The sequence below is a fragment of the Pyrgilauda ruficollis genome, unplaced genomic scaffold, assembly GCF_017590135.1.
Source record: "Pyrgilauda ruficollis isolate IOZ18807 unplaced genomic scaffold, ASM1759013v1 scaffold64, whole genome shotgun sequence".
Lineage (NCBI taxonomy): Eukaryota > Metazoa > Chordata > Aves > Passeriformes > Passeridae > Pyrgilauda > Pyrgilauda ruficollis.
Window position 1 is genome coordinate 970,862 of NW_024528155.1, and position 23,491 is coordinate 994,352.

The following is a 23,491-nucleotide window of genomic DNA, read 5'->3' on the forward strand; positions in this document are numbered from 1 at the left end:
GGTGATGAAAATTAGCTGTAATTGTTGCAAGATGTAACTTGAGGCGTGGTTTGCTTCTATCTAGAACACGGACTTCTGCATGAGCTGCAGAAGTTGATTGCTGTTCCATTTGTTGACAGTTGATCATTCCCTTTTTTTAATGGGAATTTTCACATACCTAAATAGCCTTCCAGTCTTTTTCTAGTACTTAGGCCTCTTCATACTTGTATTGACAGAGGGCAAACTTTACAGAGGAGGAGTTTGAAGAAAAATTAGTTTAAATTTTAAAACAAAAGTAATTTTTCTTATCATAGTAAAATATCATAATACAGGCTAAATGTATATTTATGGTCAATCTAAAAATTGTGGTATTTAGCTAGTTTTTTATCATTCAGATTTAGGGAGAAATGGAAAATTTAGTAGGTATTTCTCCAACTTCATCACTCCTCTCCTGATGCTGTTTTGTTTCACTTAATGAACTTGAAACCATTTTTTCTTAATTATTCCTTTATGCTTGCATAATAATAACAACGATATAATGACATTGAAATACCAATTTTGAAATTAATGAGTCTTACTACAAAATGTTTTTGTTGAATGACAGATAATAATAATGCATTTTCCTGGTAATAGTAAGATAAAAATATTTGTCAAATATTGTGATGCTGTAACATTGTACAGGCTTCCCGTTCTTTACCTGGCCTCTTGGTGTGTGAAACTAGTCCAATCTGAGGGCAGTTGAAGTAACTATAAAAGTGTCTTTCATGAACTGTCTTGTACAGAAGAAACTGGCCTTCTTCTGTCCCATTGAGCAAGTCATCTGTGTTCTATTTTCCCTTGAAGTTTCAATCCTGAGATTAAATCATCAGTACAAACAATGTGATAAAAATAAAATGTATTGTGAGTGTAAGTTGAGAATTAGCAATGCCTGGCATGTTACAGTTTTGAGTCCAGTATTCCATAAAACTTCATATAGTGTAGGTCATCAGTTATTCCTCTGTCTCTGTTTAGTTTTCAGTATGTTATCCTTGGTTTTGTTATGGTTTTGGCATGTTCTTAGTAACTGTAGTTATGGCCTATGTTTCCTGCCTGTTTGGGCAGTCAGGAGAGGGTGTTCTGAGGTTGGCTCAGAGCCACATGTGCTGGTGAATGAGTATGCATGTACTGTTCCCAGCCAAAATGGAAAATACTTGAATTCTGCTTTCTTCCATGCTAGCCATGCTGATGTTAGTTCACAGCTCCTACATGGCTGCCAGTTTTCACAAAACATGTAGGAGCTGTGATGATTGGTCAACCTTGATTTCAGTTTAATAAGCCCAAAAGTTACCAGAGATGAATACTGACAGACAAGCAGTGCACTGACAAACCTAATTTTCTCAGAAACCGGGCTAACAAATATAATTCCAGAATATACAGTTTTGATATTCTGCTCTTTCAGAGTAGCTGAGAAAAGTTGCAACATATTAGCGCTCAAGACTTGAAGGTTTTTAGGAGGCCATACCACAATTTATATTAGCATCTCTTAATCCCAAGCCAAAGCAGTCACGTCACCAAACATACCTCCAAATTAATACTGGAATCACTGTGATTAAATTTCATATTTGTTAGGGGGAAAGGTTCTTACCCAATTTCGACACAATTTTCTTTTCATAATGGCAGTTCAGCTCTACAGGTTTGGATCATGTTTGTGACCTATATAATTAATGTAAAAAATTGCATAGATTGTTTGTGAGTCACTGTAGTCCAGCTGTAGGCATGTAATGTAGATTTATGTAGCTTGTAATCAGCGCTCTTTTCCAGCTGCTTTTAAAAGGTTCACCATTTGAAAAGGGGTAGAAGCCCTCAGCACTCTTACTATTTATTTATGTGTGCTTACCCTCATAATTCTTTTGTCACTACTGCAACTTCTGCTGTTATTGTCTTTCTGTAAAGTCAGAGCTTAAGGAGGCATGAAATTCACGTGTGAGTTCTAGCTAGAGCTCTGGTCTGATTAAGAATTCCTAGACATCAGAGTCCATTGAGTTGAGCTTGTCTGTATTGAATGCCTTCATCACATTGTCCTTCAACATTCCATGGAAATATTTTTAGCAGAGTGGTAGCTAGGGGTTTTCAGACTTGCTGATCAATTAAATACAGAGTTAGAAATTACCTTCAGATCCTCTGTTTTGGAAAACGTGTAGTTTCTACTTCCATGTGGAAGCAGTAATATATCTAATATAGCATTTTGAGGCTAGTTTATAACTGTTACTTCTTATCTGGACGTTTACAGTTACTGATGTGTATATAGGGTTTAGAAATGTGTCTAGCCATCTCATGATCCTGGTTTGGACTTGAATGCTTTCTGAAGTACTGCATAGAGTCTGACTCCATCCACTGAGACACTGACTTTGAAGCAGTAAATCCATTAAATTTTGGTCTTTGGCAATGATCAAGTAATTCTAGGCTAGTCTTACTCCTTTCCTGCTATCTTAGATACTTGGAATTGCTTTTCAAAACCTTTAGATGAAATTTATCTTTTCTAGCATTTCCGAGTACTCACTGTGGTTTCCACTTGGACAAATTACACTAGAAATTACAACCGTTCTCCATGCAGGAGGAAATACAGTGCTATATGGAATAAAGAAGCCCATATCTCAGTGCTTAAGTTGAGAAAATACAAAGAAAGCAGCATGGGCAGACTGTGGAGGAAGGGTTTGACAGTAACTCACAAGGGGTGTGTGCATTACTTTTCCTGTGAGGAAGGTGGAAATTCGCCCAAGTGGGTGGTGTGCTTTATTCATTCATCCTTAGCAAATCCCTTGGGAAACCTGACAGGGTGAGTACCCAGAGGCCTGAGAAGCTGCAGGTGTTTTGCTTTCTGGATGCTCTAGCCAACATTGGCTGGCATTTCTGTCAGCTTTGGGCAGCAGGGTGAAATAGTTTAATCCAGAAGAATTTACCTCATGTTTCAAGAATTTTTGTATGTTTTGATAGTTGTATTGGGATAGAATTGAATCCACTTGATTCAAACCTGTTCTCATGTAGCTGCAGATGGCAAAGGCAAGATTAACAAGTCAGTGGTGTTGATCAACATGACATTGGCACAAACAGTAATTGAAAAACTGTGTTCCTTAGCACTTTCTTTGGTGGGATTTGATCTTTATATTAAATGAAGAGATAGTTCATTTATTGTAGTCTGATTTGTTGTTGTCCATATCTCTGTCTTCTGTGTATTCTTACTTTGCTCTTTTGTGCTGCAAGTAGCTAACATTCATGTGACCATAAGGGAAAACAGTTCAGGAAACTGATCTGGCTGAAAATTCGCCTTGTTTTGGTTTTTTTTATATATTCTTTTTTGCAGTATATATTTGTATAAAGCTGTTCTGGAACTGAATACTGATACTCCACACAGATGTCTTTGTGTTGTTTCTTGGTTCTTTTGCCACTCTACTTAAATGCATTTTATAATGAAATGTATGAAGCTGTATTAAGTCTTTATGCCTAGTTCCACATATTTTGACATGTATAAAATATATAGTGTAATACAAGGGTTCTTTTTGTAAAAAATAGGAAAAAAGAAAACTTGGCAATTGCTAGCTTTTCGCAAGAATCTAAAAATCATTAGATCTTTCAAGCTGGCATTCCAGATAATAGAGAGAAATATTTGTAATGAAGTTCCAGAAACATTTTTTCACTTAGATTATTCCCTCAAAAGATTATGTACTATTGTTAGTTCTGGCTAATTTGTGATCCAGCTGCAGGTGTTTTGAATTTTAAAACTCTGTGTTGCCAAATAACACCAAAAATTAACATTGGGAATACTCTGTTGCTATGGTAATTTCTTTGTTAGAAGACTGCCAAGTAACTATAAAGTGAAACCAGTGCTTTTCATGTGCCCTGAAATAAGGAAGGGACAGAAGACCAGTGAGAACTGAAACATTACTGAGTTCCATGTTTTTTTTGCAGGTATTGGAGAGACCTTAAATATTCATCTTAAACATTTTACTTTCTTTTTATTGTTTGATTTGGGTTTTTTTAAGCTGGATTTCTTGTTTTCACACTTGTTAATGTGAATTTAAGCAATTTGTAAAAATTTGTAGACAAGGCCACTGTACAAAACACAAGTGATTTTAGTGTATTTTTAGTGACTTCTTGCCTTTCTACCTTAGCAGTACTGTTTAAACTTGAGGAAGTTCAAAAGTAAATCTCTTACTGCAGTAAAATCTAAAAGCTATTGTGTATCTACAGGCATATCCAAATAATTTTTTCCTTTTGATTTGAACCATTTTGATTCTAGTAGATCTAGCCATTTTGATTCTAGTAGATCAGGCTCATTTCAACCTCCTAGGGTTCTCTTGGCATGAAGGGAATGTTTGAGGGCTCAAGTATATACTGTATCTGCAATTTCTTCTTTTTTTTTTTTTTTTTTTTTTTTTTTTTTTTTTTTTTTTTTTTTAGTCATTCATTCACTAGACACTGGTAAATGGTAGTTTAGCAATTGCCATATGATAGGCTATATTTAAAATTGACTCTTCCTGGGACAGAATTAATAGCCTTGGTTCTTGATGTTTTCTCCTTGTTATCCCACTCTCACATGTTACCCTCATGTCAAATAAGTCCTGTAAGCCTGGAGAGTACAGGAAGAAACTGAAATGGAAACACAAGCTCAGAACTACCATCTTTTTTTCTAGGCATCAGGTGATAGAAAGGACATAAAAGACCTTATATTTTACCTTATATTGAATTTGAATGTGTCTGTGTAAAATTACAGGACACTGCTTTAGGAACATTGTCTTCAAATTGTAAAAGAAATATTTTTGCAGTTGTGTCTGCAAAACTGTCTTGTTAAAGACAGCTTTCATAGACACCATAGCATGCTGAGGGAGAGGCTGGAGGCCTCTGTTTAATGAGTGTGTGTTTGTTCAACATTATGGATATTTTACAATGTTATAAACTCTTAAAATAAGGTTGTTTTTTTTTTTTTTTACTAGATGAGGTTACATACAGTGTCCTTCCTTGAAGAGAATAGAATGATTTGTCTTTTCTGCTTGCTTGTACCAGAACTAGGACTAGACTGTGTGCTGGCATAAAGCAGAAGTGGATGAAGAAAATGTGGTCTGTCTAGTGCTGGTTGTTTAAGGATTTAGTAATTTAAGTGCATTATTGGGTCAGGACCAAAATATTCAGTACCTCGTGGACTGAAGCCCAAGAAGAACAGTTGTATGTGCTTCAGACTGCTCTGAAGAAATGGACATGTCCATTAGTTTATTGGCTTTCATGCATTTTGGATAGCTGGAGCTGACTGTATAAGTTAACTTCTATTAAATTTAGTTAAAAAGAATTTAAGATATTCAAGGTCCTTCAGATATTTTCATATATGATACTAGCTTTTGTGTGTGGTAATATTAAAAAAAAGCTTTTCCTTCACAGTTGTTCTAGTATTTCAGTGTTGGTGGAATGAAATACATCCAAACAAGTCACAGGTAGAAACACATTAATGCTTTTCTCAATCCATTGGATTTTTTTCTTTTAAATAATGGTTTGGTTTTGGGATATTTTTTTTTGTCAAGTACAGTTGATACCATAGTTCAGAGTAGACACGTACCTTTCTTGATACATCTACAAATCTTTAGTCACACTTTCCTTTTTTGTTTTTCTAATTGGCTGAACACTAGCTTAGTTTGGAATCATGTTGCTTGTACAGACCTCAAAACAAGTTTCAGAAGTGGCCAAGTATAACATTTTATTCTAATGTAATGCTTGTTTGAGAACTTTGCTGCTGTTGTCTTAAAAATGTGAAGGCAAATATATTTGACTAGTCATGTGAATTTGAATGTATAATTGTACCTACACTGTAATTTTATCCATATTCCTTGGTGTTTTTCTTACCATCCCTAATATGAGGACTGTTTTGTAGTAATTCAGACCTAAACTAGCCTTCTTGATGTTTTGTCTAAAAATGCCTTATATTTCTCTTAAAGAGACTTGAAAATTTTCAAACAAGTTTTTTTGGAACAGCTTCTTTATGTGGGAGGCTCTTAAAATAACTTCCTCTTCTACTGTACATGTGTTTTGTCTTGTATTATGTACAATAACAGCATCCCATTAATTTAAAAGGGATAATGTCTGTGATCAGAAGCCCTTTCCTAACACATTCTAACGCTGATTTAGGAACTGATTCAACCCTTCCAAGACTTCTGTTAGTCAAAATTAATTTGTAACTACAAGTGAAATACCAGTGTCAAAATGGAACTACTTCATGGAAAAACCCTAGAGAAGACTAAGAGATCAAAGATACAATTAAGTAATCCTGTGTCAGTTTCTTTCTGGGCACGAGAAGGGCTTGGACATGCTGCGGAAGGTCTGATTGAACTTCCACACAAAAAGACAAATCTCTGGGAATGGCTATTAACCCTTTGGAGCCAGGTATAAAACCTGAAATAGAAAGCAAAGTAGTTGAAGCTATTAGTTTCTCCCTTTCTCAGCTGTGCATTCTGGGTTAAATACGGTTCTTGTGATGTCTTTAAACACACACTTGTTCTTTATTATTTGCTAGAAATCACCCTCTTGGTTTGATATGTAACCTCTGGTGCCTTTGTACTGTGTGAGTGGTACCCATTAAAGTTGGGGCTGTTTTTGTTGCCAGATGAGTACTGAGCAGCAATTCCTGTTACAATCTCCCTCAGTAATGTGCACTCCTTGGAAAAGGTGAATTGCAGGAGAGTTTCTGGTTCTTGTCTGGCTTGTCATCTGCTGATCCCTTGCTGTGCTCTTTGTTTGCCCTTTCTGGAAAGGGCAGCAGCAGCTACCATCTGCCTATGGCTTGAAATGGTTTGCATGCTGCTGGTTGGTACATGTCAATGCTTTGTGGCAGTGCTTACTGCAGGTGGAAAGCTGTTGGCTTGATGGATGCCTCTCTTTGTGGAGTACCATCAGTCATGGAATTTTTTGAACTTTATCTTTGTTTACTTCAATAGTAGTATAAATACATTGTTTTATGAAAGGACATAGGGCTAAATGGATGATTTTTGTTCATAACCATAGCTTCTGAAATATGCTTATGTGCATTCTATATGTTACTACCTAGGCTTGTTTTAAAAAGTGAGTTCATTTCTTTTATGATTTCTTTTGTATTTAATAATATGTAGTCTATATCTACTCTTACTTTGATATTATCTATTATTATTAATAATGTGTGAACACAAACATTTGGTAGCATTAATGAGGATGTATAGTTTAATTGTCTCATAAATAGTATTTCCCAACAAAATGAACTGTCTTCAGCAAAGGAAAACATCTCTTGTTCTTTGTTCAAAGAAATCCTTGAAGTGGTTATTTCCACATACAATTGCAGACTTCCTTAATTTCCAGGAATCCTAGATCCTGTTGATAGAAGACATTGTTTGGTTTGTGTTTTGCTTGTTTATAATTATTCTTTAGTGCTTAATGTCACTGCTGAGTAAATTAAAAATCCTTATTGCCTAGTCTTAAAGCATAAAGTCTGATCCTGACTTACACTGCGGCCTTTTTATGTTTCAGTGCAAAGAGTTCTCCTTTTCTTGCTATCTTTTCTTGAACTATTTATAAAAAATACCTTATAATATTAATAAATATTTGTTATTTTTTGAAAGTCATTACTATTCTTGATGGGGTTTTTTTGTTTGGTTTGGGTTTTTTTTCTACTGATGGCAAAGTTGCCTCTCTCACTTTGTAATACAAGAGACCAGGGCCTACCCTGGTGGTCTAAGCCCCATTGTTTCAGGCACACTGTAAATCTGAAGCTAAACTTTTTTGATTTCTTTCCCAAAGAGCTGACTGCTTTCTTGAGAACGTTATGAGTACTTCCAAGAACAGAGTTGATGCATACTGTCCCGTGTGAAAGAAGTGACTGGATTACATAAATTGATACTCCTAGTCTGCCAAGGAGCGAATACCTTCCCTCATTCCTGCTGTCATGTCTATACAGCCTCCACTGGCTGGCAGCAGAGGAGGCTGAAGTTTGGCTCTTGTAGGTCCTGGAAGCATGCTGTGTGTGCATTAATATTTCTATTAAAAAATACCTGACAAAACATTTTTGAGAGAAAGTTAAATGTACTTCATCTTTGCATACACAGTAAGTAATATGTAAAGTATGAGTTATTTAAATTCCAGTATGTTTCTAGCTTGTGGATTTTTAGGTTTTTTGGATTTTTTAGTTTTTAGTGGTTGTTAAAAAAAAATAGAGAATAAAAAATCGCAAACTCAAAACAACCTCCCCTCCCCAGAGTTCTAAGAAAGCATACCCAGTTTTCCTCTGACATTCCAAACATTCCATTCAGTGTACCAGTATGTATAGTATTGAAGAGCTGTTCAGACAGAAGCTGTCTTTTTTTTCTTTCTTCTTTTTAGAAGAAGATATACTATAGGGACCTATGATAATCTTATTCAATGTCTTATAAAAAAGAAATATTTGCATGCCTTGATGGCAAATGGTGATGTTAGGGGTTTCTTCCTTAACGTGTTGAAGTCTCGAGCAGTGCTGTTGTGTAGCAGAAACTTGGCACTTGGTGCTTTTTGGCATGGGGTTTCTGCTGTTAACTGAAGTAGAAATGCTTTTGTAGGTAGATCTGTGTGCACAGTTACTTTTACTAGGGTAACTAAGGTAAGTACTGACCTTTGCTGTAACAATTTTTGGAACAGGATACCACATTTAGGTCAGTTACTTTTATCCCAAAACCTCCTTTACCTTTTTATTTCTCATGGTGCAAGTGACTAACGCTGCCCCCCAAACAATTCCCCTCCGTTGCTTCTCAGAGAAGCACTGCTTCCCATGTTCCTTGGCTTGCCTGGCAGAGGCAAGGCTGACAATCAACACATACCCCTCTCTAGAAATTTTTTTGCTCTGATTCAGCTTTCAGTTAAGCTACCAGTAAATACCTTCAGGACTTAACAACTTGATTGAATCAGTAATCTAAGCTACAAACCTAATCAGTTAGGCAAAGTATGTGTTCTGCTTTCCTTTTGTCTTTTCATACACTTTATGTAAAAGTGTAATCTTTATGGTCTATGGCAGGGTGTATATGTACTAGCCAGACTCCCCATCACAGGTGTGAAGTACTGCCCTGTGAGCTTTGCAGATTTTTCTTCTTCTTTTTTTTTTTTTTTTCAAGCCTGATACAGGTTTATATTACTAATATTCTTGACCTGACTAGGTGGTGGAGTTGTCATCAATCTGTCACTTTGATGTTATCACTGAGAAATTAAAATAGAAATCCAATGTAAAGAACTTTATTGAAAAAGAGGTGCCAACTTAATTTTGAAACTTATCCCTATGGATAAATTTAAGGTAAATTTAGCTTTTGTCAGGAAGACTGATTTTTTTTTTTAATTTTTTTTTTTTTTTTTTTTAGTATTTCATGTTATTCTAAGTTTAACTGTTAAATACAAAATTTTAATAGACATAGTAAGATCTGTATGTATAAATAAGGGGGAAGTTGAGTTGTAAAAATAAAGGATCGCTATTGACTCCCTGTATCTGAAACATTCATCATTAGACAGCACCTGGGCTTAAGGTTTTCCATTATGGAATTTAATTGCAAAAGATAGGATGAACAAAGAAATCATACCAATCTGTCTGATAATAATTATAATAATAATAATAATAATTCTTTCTTTGTTATTGGTGTGAGAATTAAGACCAAGATATCATTGCCAAATTTTCTTTAAAACTGCCTGCTTTAAATTTGGGAACAGAGTACCAGGTAGGATGGCAGGTTGAGACAGACTGTAGCAAGTTAGAAATCATTTGGATTTTTGTTTTCAACAAAAATGAATTCAAATATATAAAAAGAATTTAATATCTCAATTCTGTTCCATAATAAATAATGTTAATTTTTGAGAGTCTTTCCTTTACACTTGAAGATGTTTAATAATTAAAATTCTTTTATGTATTATGCACCAATGGACTTAATGTACTGCTGGTGTTTCTCTGGGACAAAATAAGCTAAGTAAAGGCAAAAGGTGAGACATTTCAAATCCCTAGCTCAGTCTAGCTCTAAGAATAATATTAAAGTATGGCTAGTTAGGAATGTCTTGTCTTCTATTTAGACCTCAGACACATTTTTAGACTGTTGGTTATTCTTCCTCTGATGTTTATGGAAGCAGTTTGATTTTAATGGAAATCTGAATTCATTTGAAATGAAATTTGGTTAGCAGGGAAATGCACTCTATTTTCAAAATATTTCTCTTTGTTGAACTAATTTCTAAAATTTAAGTCAATGTAATGAATGTATTGTATGTGGAACATAATCAAGGAAAACAGTTTATAATGTCTTCCATATTTCTCACAGGTTGTGAAGATGAGAAAAGATGTGAAGAAGGCCAGAGTCCTCATTATTCGCAGACTAACCAGACACATCGGGAAATTAAAATCGAAAAAGTCAGTTTTAAATAATAGTGGGTTTTTTTGTGGTTTATAAATAAGGCACTATTTTAATTGTTTTCACAAAAACAGAAGAATGGGAGAAAAATGTACTAAATTTAAAACTTAAGGCACTAAAACACATATTTGTCTTATTTTAACATAATCTTAGACTAAAAATACTAACTAAAAGGAGTTTCATAAAGCAGAATTGGGATGACTTTTTTAATTGGATTTAGTGTATTGGAAGGTAATCTGAATCAGTTACAGAACCTTTTACAGCACATTTGAAAGTGTCAGATTTCATCTTTTAGATTATTCTGCTGTTGAATTTAAGTTGCACCGAGTTTTCTCACAGTAGTTATCTTCAGGAGTATGTATCAAAAAATACTTCATTTGCATAGATATACAGGTCATACTTGATTTTTAGTAATTACTATTAATTAATTCTTATATGAACAGCTTAAACAATATATTGTAGATTATGTTTTTAAAGATTACTGGCCTGAAATAATTTAGCACGTGTCTTAGAGATGGTGTGAGATACATCTCACACTGTGTTCATAGTGTAAATTGAGGATACTCTCACAATTTTAGCAAGTTGTCCAAAATAAGAAGCAAATCCAATGAACTTCCATATTTAGGTACTACAGGTCTTAAAATAGAATTCTCTGTTTGAGACACTGGTGTCACCTGTTCTTGATATGAATTGTGGTTTTGTATTTTCTGATACAGTAACATTTGTTTTCACATTGTTCTGCTAAATCCTCAGTGTTTCCTCTGCTGTTTAGTTCAGCAAAAGCTTTAGGCTATATTCAGCTCTTTGCTAAAATGTTAATTTGCCAATAAGGGATTGTGTTTATGCACCATCTCCTGATTTTTTTTTTTATTTTGCTACTTAGTATTGCCAGAGAGGAAATAAAATAACTAAACTGAGATTTCTTTAATAACAATAGACTTCACTTGCAGGGGTTCAGAAGACTTGAAATTAAAGAACCAAAAACGAGTTGAGAGATTAATAGAAGAAATCCATGCCATGAAGGTAATGCCATGTTTAGATAATTCAATATTAGAGACAACTATTTTAAATTGTCTGTTTTTGCGATTGCATTACTGAAACTGTTAAGTATTTTCAGAGTAAGCTTGAACATTAACGCAGCTAACAAATTGTGAGTATTCGCGTTTGTCAAGGTGTTAAACAATTTGAGTCTTAAGCATTCCAGACTAAACATGAATTTGCTTAGCAGTGTGTGGTGTTTGAAGTTTTTACTGCAACAGTTAAAGCACAGAATTTGAAAATCTTGTGCCGCTCAGGAGTATGGGAAGGCATTTTGTGTGTCTGACAGTACAGTATCCTCATTGTGTGTCCTGCAAGCTCTAAATATCATGCCATTTGTATTTGGTTCTGTAATAATTTCAAATTGTAGCTGGAAGGGACTGGTTACACTTGAGTCAGATCTTTTTTTAGTGTTCAGCCTTGCTGTTAATTGATACAGTGTTTGTATCTTATATGTTATGACATCAAGAAAATGCTTCAGAAATTTTGTAACTTCATAAAGATTTGTGCTAATCTCTCAGTCTTAGTTGATACTATATAAAATAATGACTTATGAATTCCAGTCATAGGACTTGAACACAAGCCATGTATAGGTCGTGACAAATGTTTTCTCACAATATGGCTGTTTTGATTTTTTCCTTGATAAGTGTATTTGATAACTGTAGAAATTATATCATTATGCTACTATTGTGTGCTATTCTGGGAGCGCACAATATTTTTGTTTGTTTTTAAAGCATTTCTCTTTCTTTTCTCAACCTTGCGGAGATCAGTCTTCAAGAAAGGCTAATAACAGGAAAGGCTTCATTGACCAATTTACATGTGCTTTGTGCCAAATTGATGAAGTAGAATCAGAGGGATTTTTAGCTTAATACTTAAGAGTCTTCATAGACCAGGAAAAGGAAATGGGCAGCACTGCTCAGTCACCATGACAGTAATATTGAGGCACTCTGCATTACTGACTTGCCATCAGTCTTAAATTTGGTCTTGTATTTGCTCTTTTTTTTCTCTCTCCTTTTTTTTTTTTTAATTTTTTAAATTGTTTTTTAATGCTGAGTATGTGTGTCTCCGTTTCTAAGAGAAAAGTGAAGTGATCAGGTGTGCTGGACCACTGAGCTCAGAAGCCCATGGTTTTTTTGTGGGGCTTTTGTGAATGTTCTTGAGAGGGTTTCACTGCAAGATTTGTTCTGCACGCATTTACCAGGAATCTTTGTTTTGTCCACATTGTGCTTTTCCTGCCAGGATCGGTTCATGCAGACAACTTAAAGCCTGCACTCAGGACTGTATTGGCCCAGTACATTCAAGTGTTGCTTCAGTTGGCATGAACATGTACAGGGCTTGTAAATGATAGCTTTAAGAGTGGCTGTCAGGGGAGGATAGACTTGTAGTCTAGAAAGCTGAAGGCAAATTTTGCTCTGAAATAGTTTGTAGAAAGGGAGGAGTCTTCAAAGTAAGCAGTTGAGAAGGAAGAAGTCTCCTGCTTCTTGGGTAGATAGCTAGTAAATGCATTTGGTTATTTGAAATTTTAAGTGCTGTAAGTTGACTTTATTGTTAAAAACAATGCACTGTTATATTAATATTTAATAGGAAAAAGGTTTGTTTACTTGGACATTTTTAGACTTCAAAAATGCACAAGTTGACACTTACTAGCTCTACAGTACAATTGTTTCTTAAATGAAAGAAAAACTCCTGTTTCTTATAAATCGCTTCCTAAAAGACACTAGTTATTTATGTATTTTTCCAACCACTGTTGATTTCTGTAGTAACAGAGATTTTTAGAGTTGACATTGAAATATTCCTCATTCAGCATGGAAGAAGTAAAAAAGACAGCTTTCACACCAACTGGTAATGTTCTTTCAGGTGACTTGAAGATTTTATGTTGGCGAAATCTCACTCCCAGCAACCTTTTGTCTTAAGTTATGGATCATAAGATTCATAAAAAACACCTTCACATAACTAATTCAGAATTGGAGAATTTTAAGGAAAGATTGGACAATAGAAACAGAGTGATCTATAAAGTTGCAGTTTAGAGCAACTAAGGTTTGAGTTATTCTAGTTTATTTTAACAGTTTTAGTATGTGGATCTCAAACACATGCCAGAGGAAATTCAAAATCCTTTCAAAATTGATGGATTGCATGGTGGATATAGTAATTTTTCATGTTCTGTTAACATCAAGAAGTTGTCCATTAATTTCTCATTATGTGTTTTATGTAAGAAAAAATGCCTCTTCTCTCTTAGTGAATGATTAATCTTGAGGAGCTGCAAACTACAAAGAGCAGTTCAATGGAAAAGACAAAAAATCCAACAAAATAATTACAGCAGCCAAAGTGGTTTGGAGCCAGAAAATGGATGTTGCACCAGAGTCTGATAGTATGTGTATTTTCAGGATAAAAGATTTACTGAATTGGTAACTTACAACTTCTGGAAATTCTTTATTGGTTGAAGGCCTGAAGGCTTTCTGTAGGTTGAAGAAAATAGCACAGTTTTTTTCCAAGTTCTTCCCAGTAGCCAAAGTCGTGGTTTGACACTGGTTAAGCACCAGGCACCCTCGAGAAAAATTATTCACTCATATTCCTCTGCTACAGCTTAGCAGAGGAGGCAGAAAGAAAGACTCAAGGGCTCATGGGTTGAGATAAGGATTAGGAGAAAACATTCCAAGGGCAAAACAGGTTCGAAACTTTAAAAGGTGTAAAGAAAAATTTGTTAACAGAATTAAAAGAGGATAACAATTAAACCTTGAGAACACTTATCTTCCTCCAGCCTCTCCTTTCCCACTGACAGTACAGGGAGACAGGGCATGGGAGTTCTGGTCAGTTTTTCACTCAAAATCTTTCTTCAGTTTTCTTAGGGAGCGGAGTCTCTTCTGCTATGCCATGGGGTCCCTCCTACAGGAGACAATTCTCTGCAAACTTTTCCAGGATGGTTCTAATTTTCACAAGTAGCGGTCCCGCCCAACCTGCTGTAACATGAGTCCCTCTCCCAGGCAAAATAGTTTTTCCTAGCTACATGGTATGGGTCATATTCATTCATGAGGTATATGTAAGTCTTTTAAGGATAAGCTGCTCTAGTTTGGAAGCAAGGTTCCTCTATCTCTGGAAGCAAGGGTCTGCTCTCTCTGTTTGGGTTTCCTACTAGACTACAGCTTTTCAGCATGCACCTGCTCCAGTGTGAGCACCTTTTCTCACAGCCTGCGAATGGATCTCTGGATCCCCCCATGCACTTTGTGAATTACCAGGAAACAGTTTGTTGTATTATAGTCCTCACCACACTTGTAGAAGAATCTCAGATCCAACGTTTGGAGCACCTCCTCTCCCTCCCTCCTTTCACTGCAAGCATAGTGTCACCATGCTGGTCTCCTCATGTGTCCTCACCTTCTCCTTTTCTCTGACTCAGGAAAAAATTGTTGCCTGTAGATGCATTTGTTCTCATGTTCTGCCAATTGAAAAGTTCTCATAGGGTTTTGCAGCGCTGAAAGGTTGATCTCGTCTGGGCTCTGTGCCGGGGAATTGCTCATGATGCCCCTCACTGTCGGCCACGTGTGCCCCGCTGGCAGCGCATGGGCTGTGCCGGCTGCCATGGTGCTGGCACCATTCCGCACCTCTCTTCATGTGGGGTGCCAAAAAGGAGAAGCCGCTGCTGCCACCTCTGCCCTTCTGCCTGCAGCACGGCTGGCTAAAAGCAGCTAAGCAGGCAACGTTCACTGTGAGCTGTGCTGAGATGGCGTGCTGCTCATCATCCCAGCAGCCACTCACGGCACCGGGATGGCCCCAGTGCCTCCTCACCCCTGGGAAGAAGAGGAAGGAATGAGCGCATGTTTTTCCTTCTTAAATATATCATTGCAGAGGCGTTACCAACTTCTCTAATTGGGTCAACAGCATGTCTGTCATTAGAGCCTTCAGGGATTGGCTCTTCTGGGCATAGTAGAAACTTCATGGAGCTTGTCTCAGAAGCTGCTTCTGTGGCTTCCCCCATCCCCACTAAAAGCCATTGTGTTAAACCAGTGCATAAAGATGCCTCTTTCTAAACATCAGTCCTTTTTCTTCCATCATCAAGAACAGACCGAGACCTCCCTTCTCCTTATCATATGTCCAGAAAAAAAAAAGCCACCTGAGGACTGCTGGTAGTAAAGTCTTGGGAAGGACTTTATGCCTTCAGAAGGCACTATTGTTGGATTCTGTTTTATAGGGAATTGGGTTCAGTCTTAGGGAAGAAAGACTGAAATTCTGCAGCCTTGACACCGTTGTCTATTTACTGAAGTTTTTAATGCAATGGCTTAAGTTTTTCTTTCTCATAAAAAAAAAATCTAATGGTTTGCAATCCTAATCAGAGAGAATTCTCTGCTTTCTTAGGACTATTTCTCAGTTCAGCTGCCTGGAAACTCATAAATTTTTTGAGCCTGCAACTCAGCAGGACTTCTCTGAATGAAACAAATTTGAACTTTCAGTTACAAGATTTTAACTTCTCTTTGTAGATCTTTTCTGGATTTAAACTTTCTCTCTCTTTAACTTCTCTTTCTAGTTTGTGTTTGTACTAGCTACAGTCTGATACAATAGGAAGGATAAAATGTTTGCTGTTACTAACAGTTATATTACTAACTCTCAGGGATGCTGTTTTCCTGTCCTCAAGTAAATTCTGAGCAGACAGTGCTGACATAATATCACTTTAAACACACTGTTTCCTAGGAGTGAGATGGTATAAGATACTTTTACTTTTTAGGTTTAATAGAGTGTCCGTGTATTTTTTTAATATGCTCTACATAGTCATGCATGAACGGTTCTGTATATATATTGAAAATCTATTAAGTGTTGGTGCTGGGCTGTGTTGAAAAACCTTTTGTTATTTGAATTTGCAAATAGTATATAGTGTAGTATTGTTAGAATGGCATTTAAATATTTTATTCTCTATACTGAAGAATTAAAAAAATCTTTACTGGCAAATACAATTAAAAGTGTTTCAGGCACAACAATCAGAAGTAAACATTGTGAAAAATGAGAGCAGTTAAAAGTTCCAGCTACGTGAATGCAGGAACTGGGTTAATTGGTTGCAGGAGTTCTCAAAGCTATTGGAATAATACACTGGTTTTTGAGTTCTTCAGTTTTCATTTTTCCAAAACTGTATAAGTATTTATTCCAGAATTCACAAAGAATGGGGGAAAAGAATGGTAAGATCCTTTCTAGACTTCTGTGAAATACAAAATTGTGTATACTTACTGATATTTCTTTACTTGTTTATCAGGCTTGATGATACTATCAAATGGGATTAATTATGCATTGTAGAGTACTACTTTCCATATTTAAGAACCTATTCTTTTTTGAAAGTTTCTTGACACAAAAATAACAGATTGCTAAGAAATCACTAGGCAGTGTGTAGCTTACCTTGAGCTGTTGGAATATCTTGACTGAAAAAAGATCTTAATATAATTGTTATTTCTTTACCAGGTGGGTGTCTAGGAGTACTTTGGCCTTTATCTTGAAACAAAAATCTTGTCATGTTTGGGGGATGCCCATTAAGAGAATATGGACAAAAGACAAGTTGCAGTGCTTGAAGGAAAAATGCTTTTGTCAGGAATGAGCAGCAGTTTGTTTCAGCCATTTTCAAATGTCTTGGAAAGATACATTGTCTATCCTGAAAATTATCACTGAAGAAACAGGTTCGTTAATACAATGAGGGTTTTTCGTACACTTAAACAACAGTATTTATCACAGAATAATGAATTTAGTACAAAAGATACAGGAAAAAATAATGCTTTACATTATGTTCTTAGTTTTATATTCTAGCAAGATGTTAACAGAAGTAGACTTAAACATGAACTCCATTACTATGGTTGTGAAAGCCAAATTATTTTATAAAAGTATAACCTCAGTTTGAAGGATGTTTTCACACTCATTGTCCTTGGAATAACACCAATTTCCAGAAAGTAATAGGTGCAGCATAGTGTAAGGTTGAGGGCTGGGTAACTGATGATTTTTGTAGTAGGTCAGCTTAAGGAGCTTGGTAGGTCTTTCTTCTAGTATGGCCTTTTACATCCTAAAATACCAGTCTTTTTTGTAAATCTTTGTCATTTTCTTCTAGCAGTAGTGTGTTTTTTCTTGGTTAATTGAAGTTTTCCACTGGGCAGTTGGGGTCCACTCCAGCTAGCTATAAACCCCTGCTCACACGATATTTCATGAAGAGAACAGACAGAGAACTGCTCTTCTCCACACGGGAAACGTTCTCTCTTTATTCCAAGATCTCTTTATTCCAAGAGACACACCAGGTGGACAAACCCATGGGAGAAAGAGGGCATTCCCTGGTACCAGGGAACTTTTATACCCTGGGGATGGGGACAGAAGAAGATGTCCACAGCCAATGGGATACCAGTGAGGAGTAGCAAGGAGAGGGGTAACCCAGGGGAGAGACCACCAGGGGGTACTGGGGTAGGTGAAGGAAAGACCATGTGATGGGGGAAAGGGATAACAAACCACGTGATACAACATAATCTATACAGTGCAATATAAAAACTACTCTGTGCAAATTCCCAATCACCCAGTGCAAAAGAACAACTAAATAAACTAGTGCACCACAACAGTTAATGATTTCATCTTCTGTAACCTGGCTTTCAGTTAACATCTCACCGTAAAATTGTCTTAAGTCGGAGTGGAAACAAATGCACTTCTTTGCTTTTTCTTTCTCCTGGCATGTGTTTCCAACAGTCTTGCATATTTTCTTTTAAAATAGAGCAAAGATTCATCCCAATACTGTAGAGTCTTTACCCTTTAAAAGTTTTTGTAAGAGTAATGGGAATTGCTTAAACTTCAGTGTAGTCAGCCTAGGAACAGTCCTTGATGCTTCTCAACAAAAGGCAGAGGCAGGGGTCGTTCAGCATCTGCAGTGGTGTGGGCCAAATGCCACTTGTAGACAATTTCAGGGAAGGAAGAAGGGGTAGAACTTAGTTACTCAGTCCTCCTTCAGCAGAGCAGTCAAGATCCTTCCTTTGGTGCAGGTGTCTGACTTTCTATCCATGCAGTGATGCATTCTTCTACAGAGATATGCAGGAAGTGTGGGACTTTGAGTGGCAGATATATCCATATGTGCGTTGGTCAGGCATAGACGTGTGAGGAGTTAGGCGCTATTAGGAAACACAAAAGTTTGCTGCTTGTGCTCTCAACAGCACATTCTACTTTGCCAGTGGCAGTTCATGGCTGTTCTGGAGAATGTATGCCTTACTAGGGAGTATTATTTTTGTTAAAAAACCTGAATATTAATTCAGTGGGTATCTAAAATTATGTTAAGGTTGAAGTAAAAGCTCTCCCAAGTATGGAACACAATGTAAAGACCACCTAACATAAGAGAAGAAGGTGGTGTGGATAAACAGTGCCCAAACACAAACAGGACGTCCACCAAAGGTAGAAGCAAGACCAGACAGCCTGTGAGGCGTGTAGAAGACACTGAGCTGATGGTGTGCAAAGATGATGTTAGTAAATACAAAATTCTGATAAATTTTCAATTAGTGAGGAATGTGAAGTTCTGTAGGAATGGATTCTGTAGGTACACTGCATCAGAAGGCTAAAGGAAAATAAAAGTCCACAGCTCAGTGTGGAGATATGGAAAAAGGTGAGCTATTTAATGGGTTTTTTTAATTGATGAATAAGAATGAGGAAGGAACAACTCATCAGGAGCCTACATGTCTCCTCAATATATCCACTTTATTTGAATATTCCTACTTACAGCCTTTTTTGATTCTCAAAATAGTGAGAAGGCAGGTTGATATAATCACTGGCTGAGTTCTGTTATTAATCATCATAGCATTTCATACTCTTTTCACTGGTACATTGCTTCCTTTCATATTTATGCTGAAATGAGAAACTCCATACTTAATATTCTTAACTGTTTTCCTAAGCTTGGTTGCTTCTCATGCAGGGTCAAAATATGTTGAATGAGCAATCTCAACATGAGAATACTGTAGAATATGATACTTTCTTTTTTTTCTTTTTTTTTTTTTTTTTTTCTAGATAGCAAGCATAAAAGAATACTTAAAATTGTACAAAAGACAGAAAGAATAATTAGTGTGGGATCTTGTACTATTTAGTTTTAATTTGAAAGAAGAAAATAGCTGACAGCCATTCTTACTGTTTTATTACATTATGATAGCAGAAGTTCTTTGGGTTTTTTAATATACTGAGATACTGTCTTGGATTACATAAAAAATGGGCTGCATGTTTTAAAAATAAAAGTCAGTAAAAATATCAGCTTCATTTTGAAACCTTTATTGTTGACAAGATACTTAAATAGAAGCAGCTATCGTGGTTCTTTTCTTATGCATTAGATTCCTAGTTACAAAGTCAAAACAGATCACAAGGGCAGCTTTTTGCTGGATATGAGACATCTTAAGGAAAATATTAAAGTATGTTCTAAGTGCAGGTTGTCAACTGACTTAAAAATATGGCTTGCAGATGAAGCTTTTTCTATCAAGTCTTGCATAAGAATTTTACTATCTCATTTTTTGTAAGGAAGCAGAATAAGCCATTTTCACTTTCTAAAAAAATAGGGCTTGCAGATGAGACTTCGTCTCTTCGCTGAATTTTGTGTATTTTCATTGTTTTATTTTAATAAAGAGGCAACCTTTGCAATAATATTAAAAAAAGAATGCAACTCATGTGCCTTTATGTGAAAATTGACCAGTGACAGCAAAACAAACCACTTACTATTAATCAAAATAATGGCAGAAGTGTCAGCTTGTTTCTGCACTCATTTTGAAAATATTTGTGTATTCAAAATAGATACTTTTTTTGTACTTTTGATGTCTTTCATCATCCCAGGATGCATTTACTGAACCAATTTGGGCCTTTTCTTAAACATCTCTGTAATTCATGAGACCCTGAAAAAGAAAAAGAATATTTCTGTAAGTACTGCATACTTTTGCTTTGTATTTTGATCATCCTATGCTGAGGTATTGTAGTCATTGTGAGATCTCTGAGAGAATTCTAATTAACTTCTTGCTGTATACTAGCTGGTCTTTGTACTAAATTTATTCTGGAGAAGCAAAGAATAATATCTGCAATAATATTCTTCTTAGTATGGTGGATAAATACTAAACTGTCTAAATATCCTTAATCATCTGTTCTTTTTGTCCTCTTTCTTCTGAAGAAATTTTCTGTAGAAATTAGATCTTTTGAAGGATTTGTGGTGGGAGGGGGGAAGAAATTGGAGATAATTGTAAGTATCTTTATAGTCACTTGGAAATCAATTAGTTCAGTATGGTGGCTGCAGCTGCTATGACTCTTTGTTCCAACTGACGCTTTTGTGTGTAAAATCTTATTTCCCCCATGGCTACCTCCTGCTTAAAAAAAAAAAAATAAAAAAAAAGACATCTGTTTGGGAACGTAATGATAATGTAAATATGACTCCAGTGCTGGACAGTTGTATTGGCTTTTGTTTAGGTGACGATTTAGTGAACACATAGAGGTAGAATAATGGTGCCTTTAGGAGATGAAAGTCGTGCCTTGCAAATCAGTCAGAGGTCTTTGAAGGAGTAAATACATAGTACATATTGTTGATTTAGTCTTAATATTGTTTTATGTTATTAAAAAAAGCCATTGTCCAGCTTTCACCAAAGCCTCTAGTGGTTTTATGTGGTTTTAGTTCGGTTTTTCTTTTTTTAAAGCTGGTCATGAATATGAATTTTCTTCTTTTAGTCATAGAGTTAAACATAGTAAGCGAAAGAGAAGAATAAATGCTTGGCTTTTGTAGTGTTGGAAAGCTAGCAGTGGAGTTTGGTGAAGTTCAGTGCTGGAAATGATTCAGAAAAAGTGAATGAATGACAGAGCTTGATGATTCCAGAATTTTGGGGTAGTGAAGATACTAATACTTAAAACACTGCAGAACTGATCAACTGGGCAGCTAAATGACTGAAGAAATTCAATGGTAATAAATGCTAAGCAGTACTTGTGGTGGTGTTGAGAATTACATTTCTTAATTTTTACTGGATTGAAATAAATTGGCTTTTGCTGATACTACTAGGAGGTGGATATCATAGTTACCATATATATCTGTGAAAATGCTAGATTGCCCTTCCTTGTCTTCAGACAGAAGACAGTCTGTTCCTATTAAAATTGTTTTACTGTATACTGCATAAATCGTCTTTGTGTATGTAAAAAACAACCAAATAAACTAGTAAAAGTATAAAGAAGAATGTCAAGATTGATCATACGTGTCACAGCATCTGTATGGTGTAACAAAGTTGAAAGAGGATTCTCCAGGATGTAAGGTGAACTACTGATGCTGGAGTTTTACACAGTTCACGTATTTGTCCTGCATACATCTTGTGTACCGGTATTTTTCTGAGGTGGTTTTAACAACCTATTTGAAAATCTGCATGTATTAAAAGCAAAACCTTTGTTTGTGTGTTTTGTTTCAATTTCTTCTTTCCGCCTTTACTCCTTATCCTGGGCAAATCAGGTGACGGGTTTCTCTTGCTGAAGTTTCAAGATCTCTAGGAAAGGGCAAAAACTAACTCATTTTTTCCTCCATGGAGCTTGAAGAAAGGACTGGAGGAGGAGTAATTTTCCTGGAGACAGTGCTTACTGGGAAAAGAAATTAAAACAAGAAGTTCTTTTTTCCTGCGTGGTGTCTAATCTTTGAACTCTTATGCCCTGTGGAAGCAGACAAAGAGGTTGTGCATATGGGGTCTGTGTATTCACGTGCTTCTGCTTCACGCTGCATCTCTCCGGGTTCTTCTGTCCCCACTATTTGTTTCTGTTTCCGTCTCTTATTTCAAACCCGAACCTAGCGGGTGGGGGGTTATTACGCGGATCGCACCCATTTGTCAGTCACTATCTTGTTGTTTGGGAATGCTGTGAGCATCCAGCACGGCCTTTCGCTGGCTGCCTCGGTGGCGCCTGGCTGGCTCTGCGCTGCCGGGCGGAGGGGCGGAGCGGGGCGCCGCGCCAGGCGTGCCCGCGCCTCGGGCAGGCGGCGCTGCCTTCTGGCGCTCGCTGCGGCCGCTGCTGGCAGCCGCGCCGAATGCCGCGGATAGTAACTCAAAACCCCCGGCACTTCAGCCAGCGCAGGGCTGCGTGGAAATATGTTAACCCTCGAGTCGCATGTGGTTGTTATTTCAATATTAGGAAAGCGCTGTGGAACAAAGTGTGTCAGTACAGTGAAATTGCAGATTGCATTACAGTGCAAGGGAACACTGACATTCAGAACTAAGGGATGTTTGAAGAAAAAGGAATATTCGAATAATGATAATTTTTGGCATCATGCTTGCTGTGCTTCTAAGCTTGTCTTCTCTTTTTTGTCATTTTATATGCTTGTAGATTACTTTCATAATACCTTCTACTTCTGAAATTGTCACAAGATTGCAGACTGGCTAATTGCTCTCTGTCTGCTGTGGTGAAAACAGTGACTGCTCTGTGATTGTGACTACTGAATCAGATGTGAACCTCCAAAATGAAACAATTCGTTTAATCTAATTGACAGAATAAAATGCCAAGTTCACAGTGTTCATCTCAGTAGACTGATGTAATTGCTGGCATTTGACTTGCATACCTCTTGAAATATTAAATTAGTTTATAAACGTGGCAGAAAAGAGTGGCCTATACTTGCCAAATAAAGTTTGGGTATTTTACAAGAGCTCAAACAATTAACCATGTTAAGTGTTCTTTTTGGGAGTTGTTTTATTCATCTTGTTTTGTTATTAAAGTGTGAATAAGTAGTCTTTCCCTCAGCTGCTTGTTCTGCTTTTAGAAGAGGTTATGCAGCATAGAAGAATGAGGGTGTTTTGCTTGAGGAAGTTAACCATTTGTGCAAAACTGTGTTTATAAGAATATGGAGTCGATTGATTAGATGGGTATTTTTGTAACTTTAATTTTCCAGAAAACAAGAAACCCAGAAAACTATAACATTTTGTATTGGGAAACTTATTAGATGAAAATTCACAGGTTAACACTGAATTTCACTTGGATCTAAACTGAGACAGCAATACTGTAGACATTTAGTAATGTTTAAAACTCGTGCCAGCAAAAACCTGACACCACTGTAGTTTACAAAAAGAACAATTGCTAGACAAGTTCCCCTTGAAGTACATTCTTAAATTCCC

The 23,491-nt window shown here is 36.4% G+C and overlaps 1 protein-coding gene across 1 annotated transcript in view; it reads left to right on the forward strand.

The window, feature by feature from the left end:
* Nucleotides 1–23,491, forward strand: part of SRFBP1 (serum response factor binding protein 1) — a 66,934-nt gene that overhangs the window by 12,210 nt on the left and 31,233 nt on the right. The window contains exons 2-3 of the mRNA XM_041484173.1: nt 10,287–10,375; nt 11,327–11,399. Coding sequence (XP_041340107.1) covers nt 10,287–10,375; nt 11,327–11,399 — 162 coding nt within the window. The remainder of the gene's footprint in view (nt 1–10,286; nt 10,376–11,326; nt 11,400–23,491) is intronic.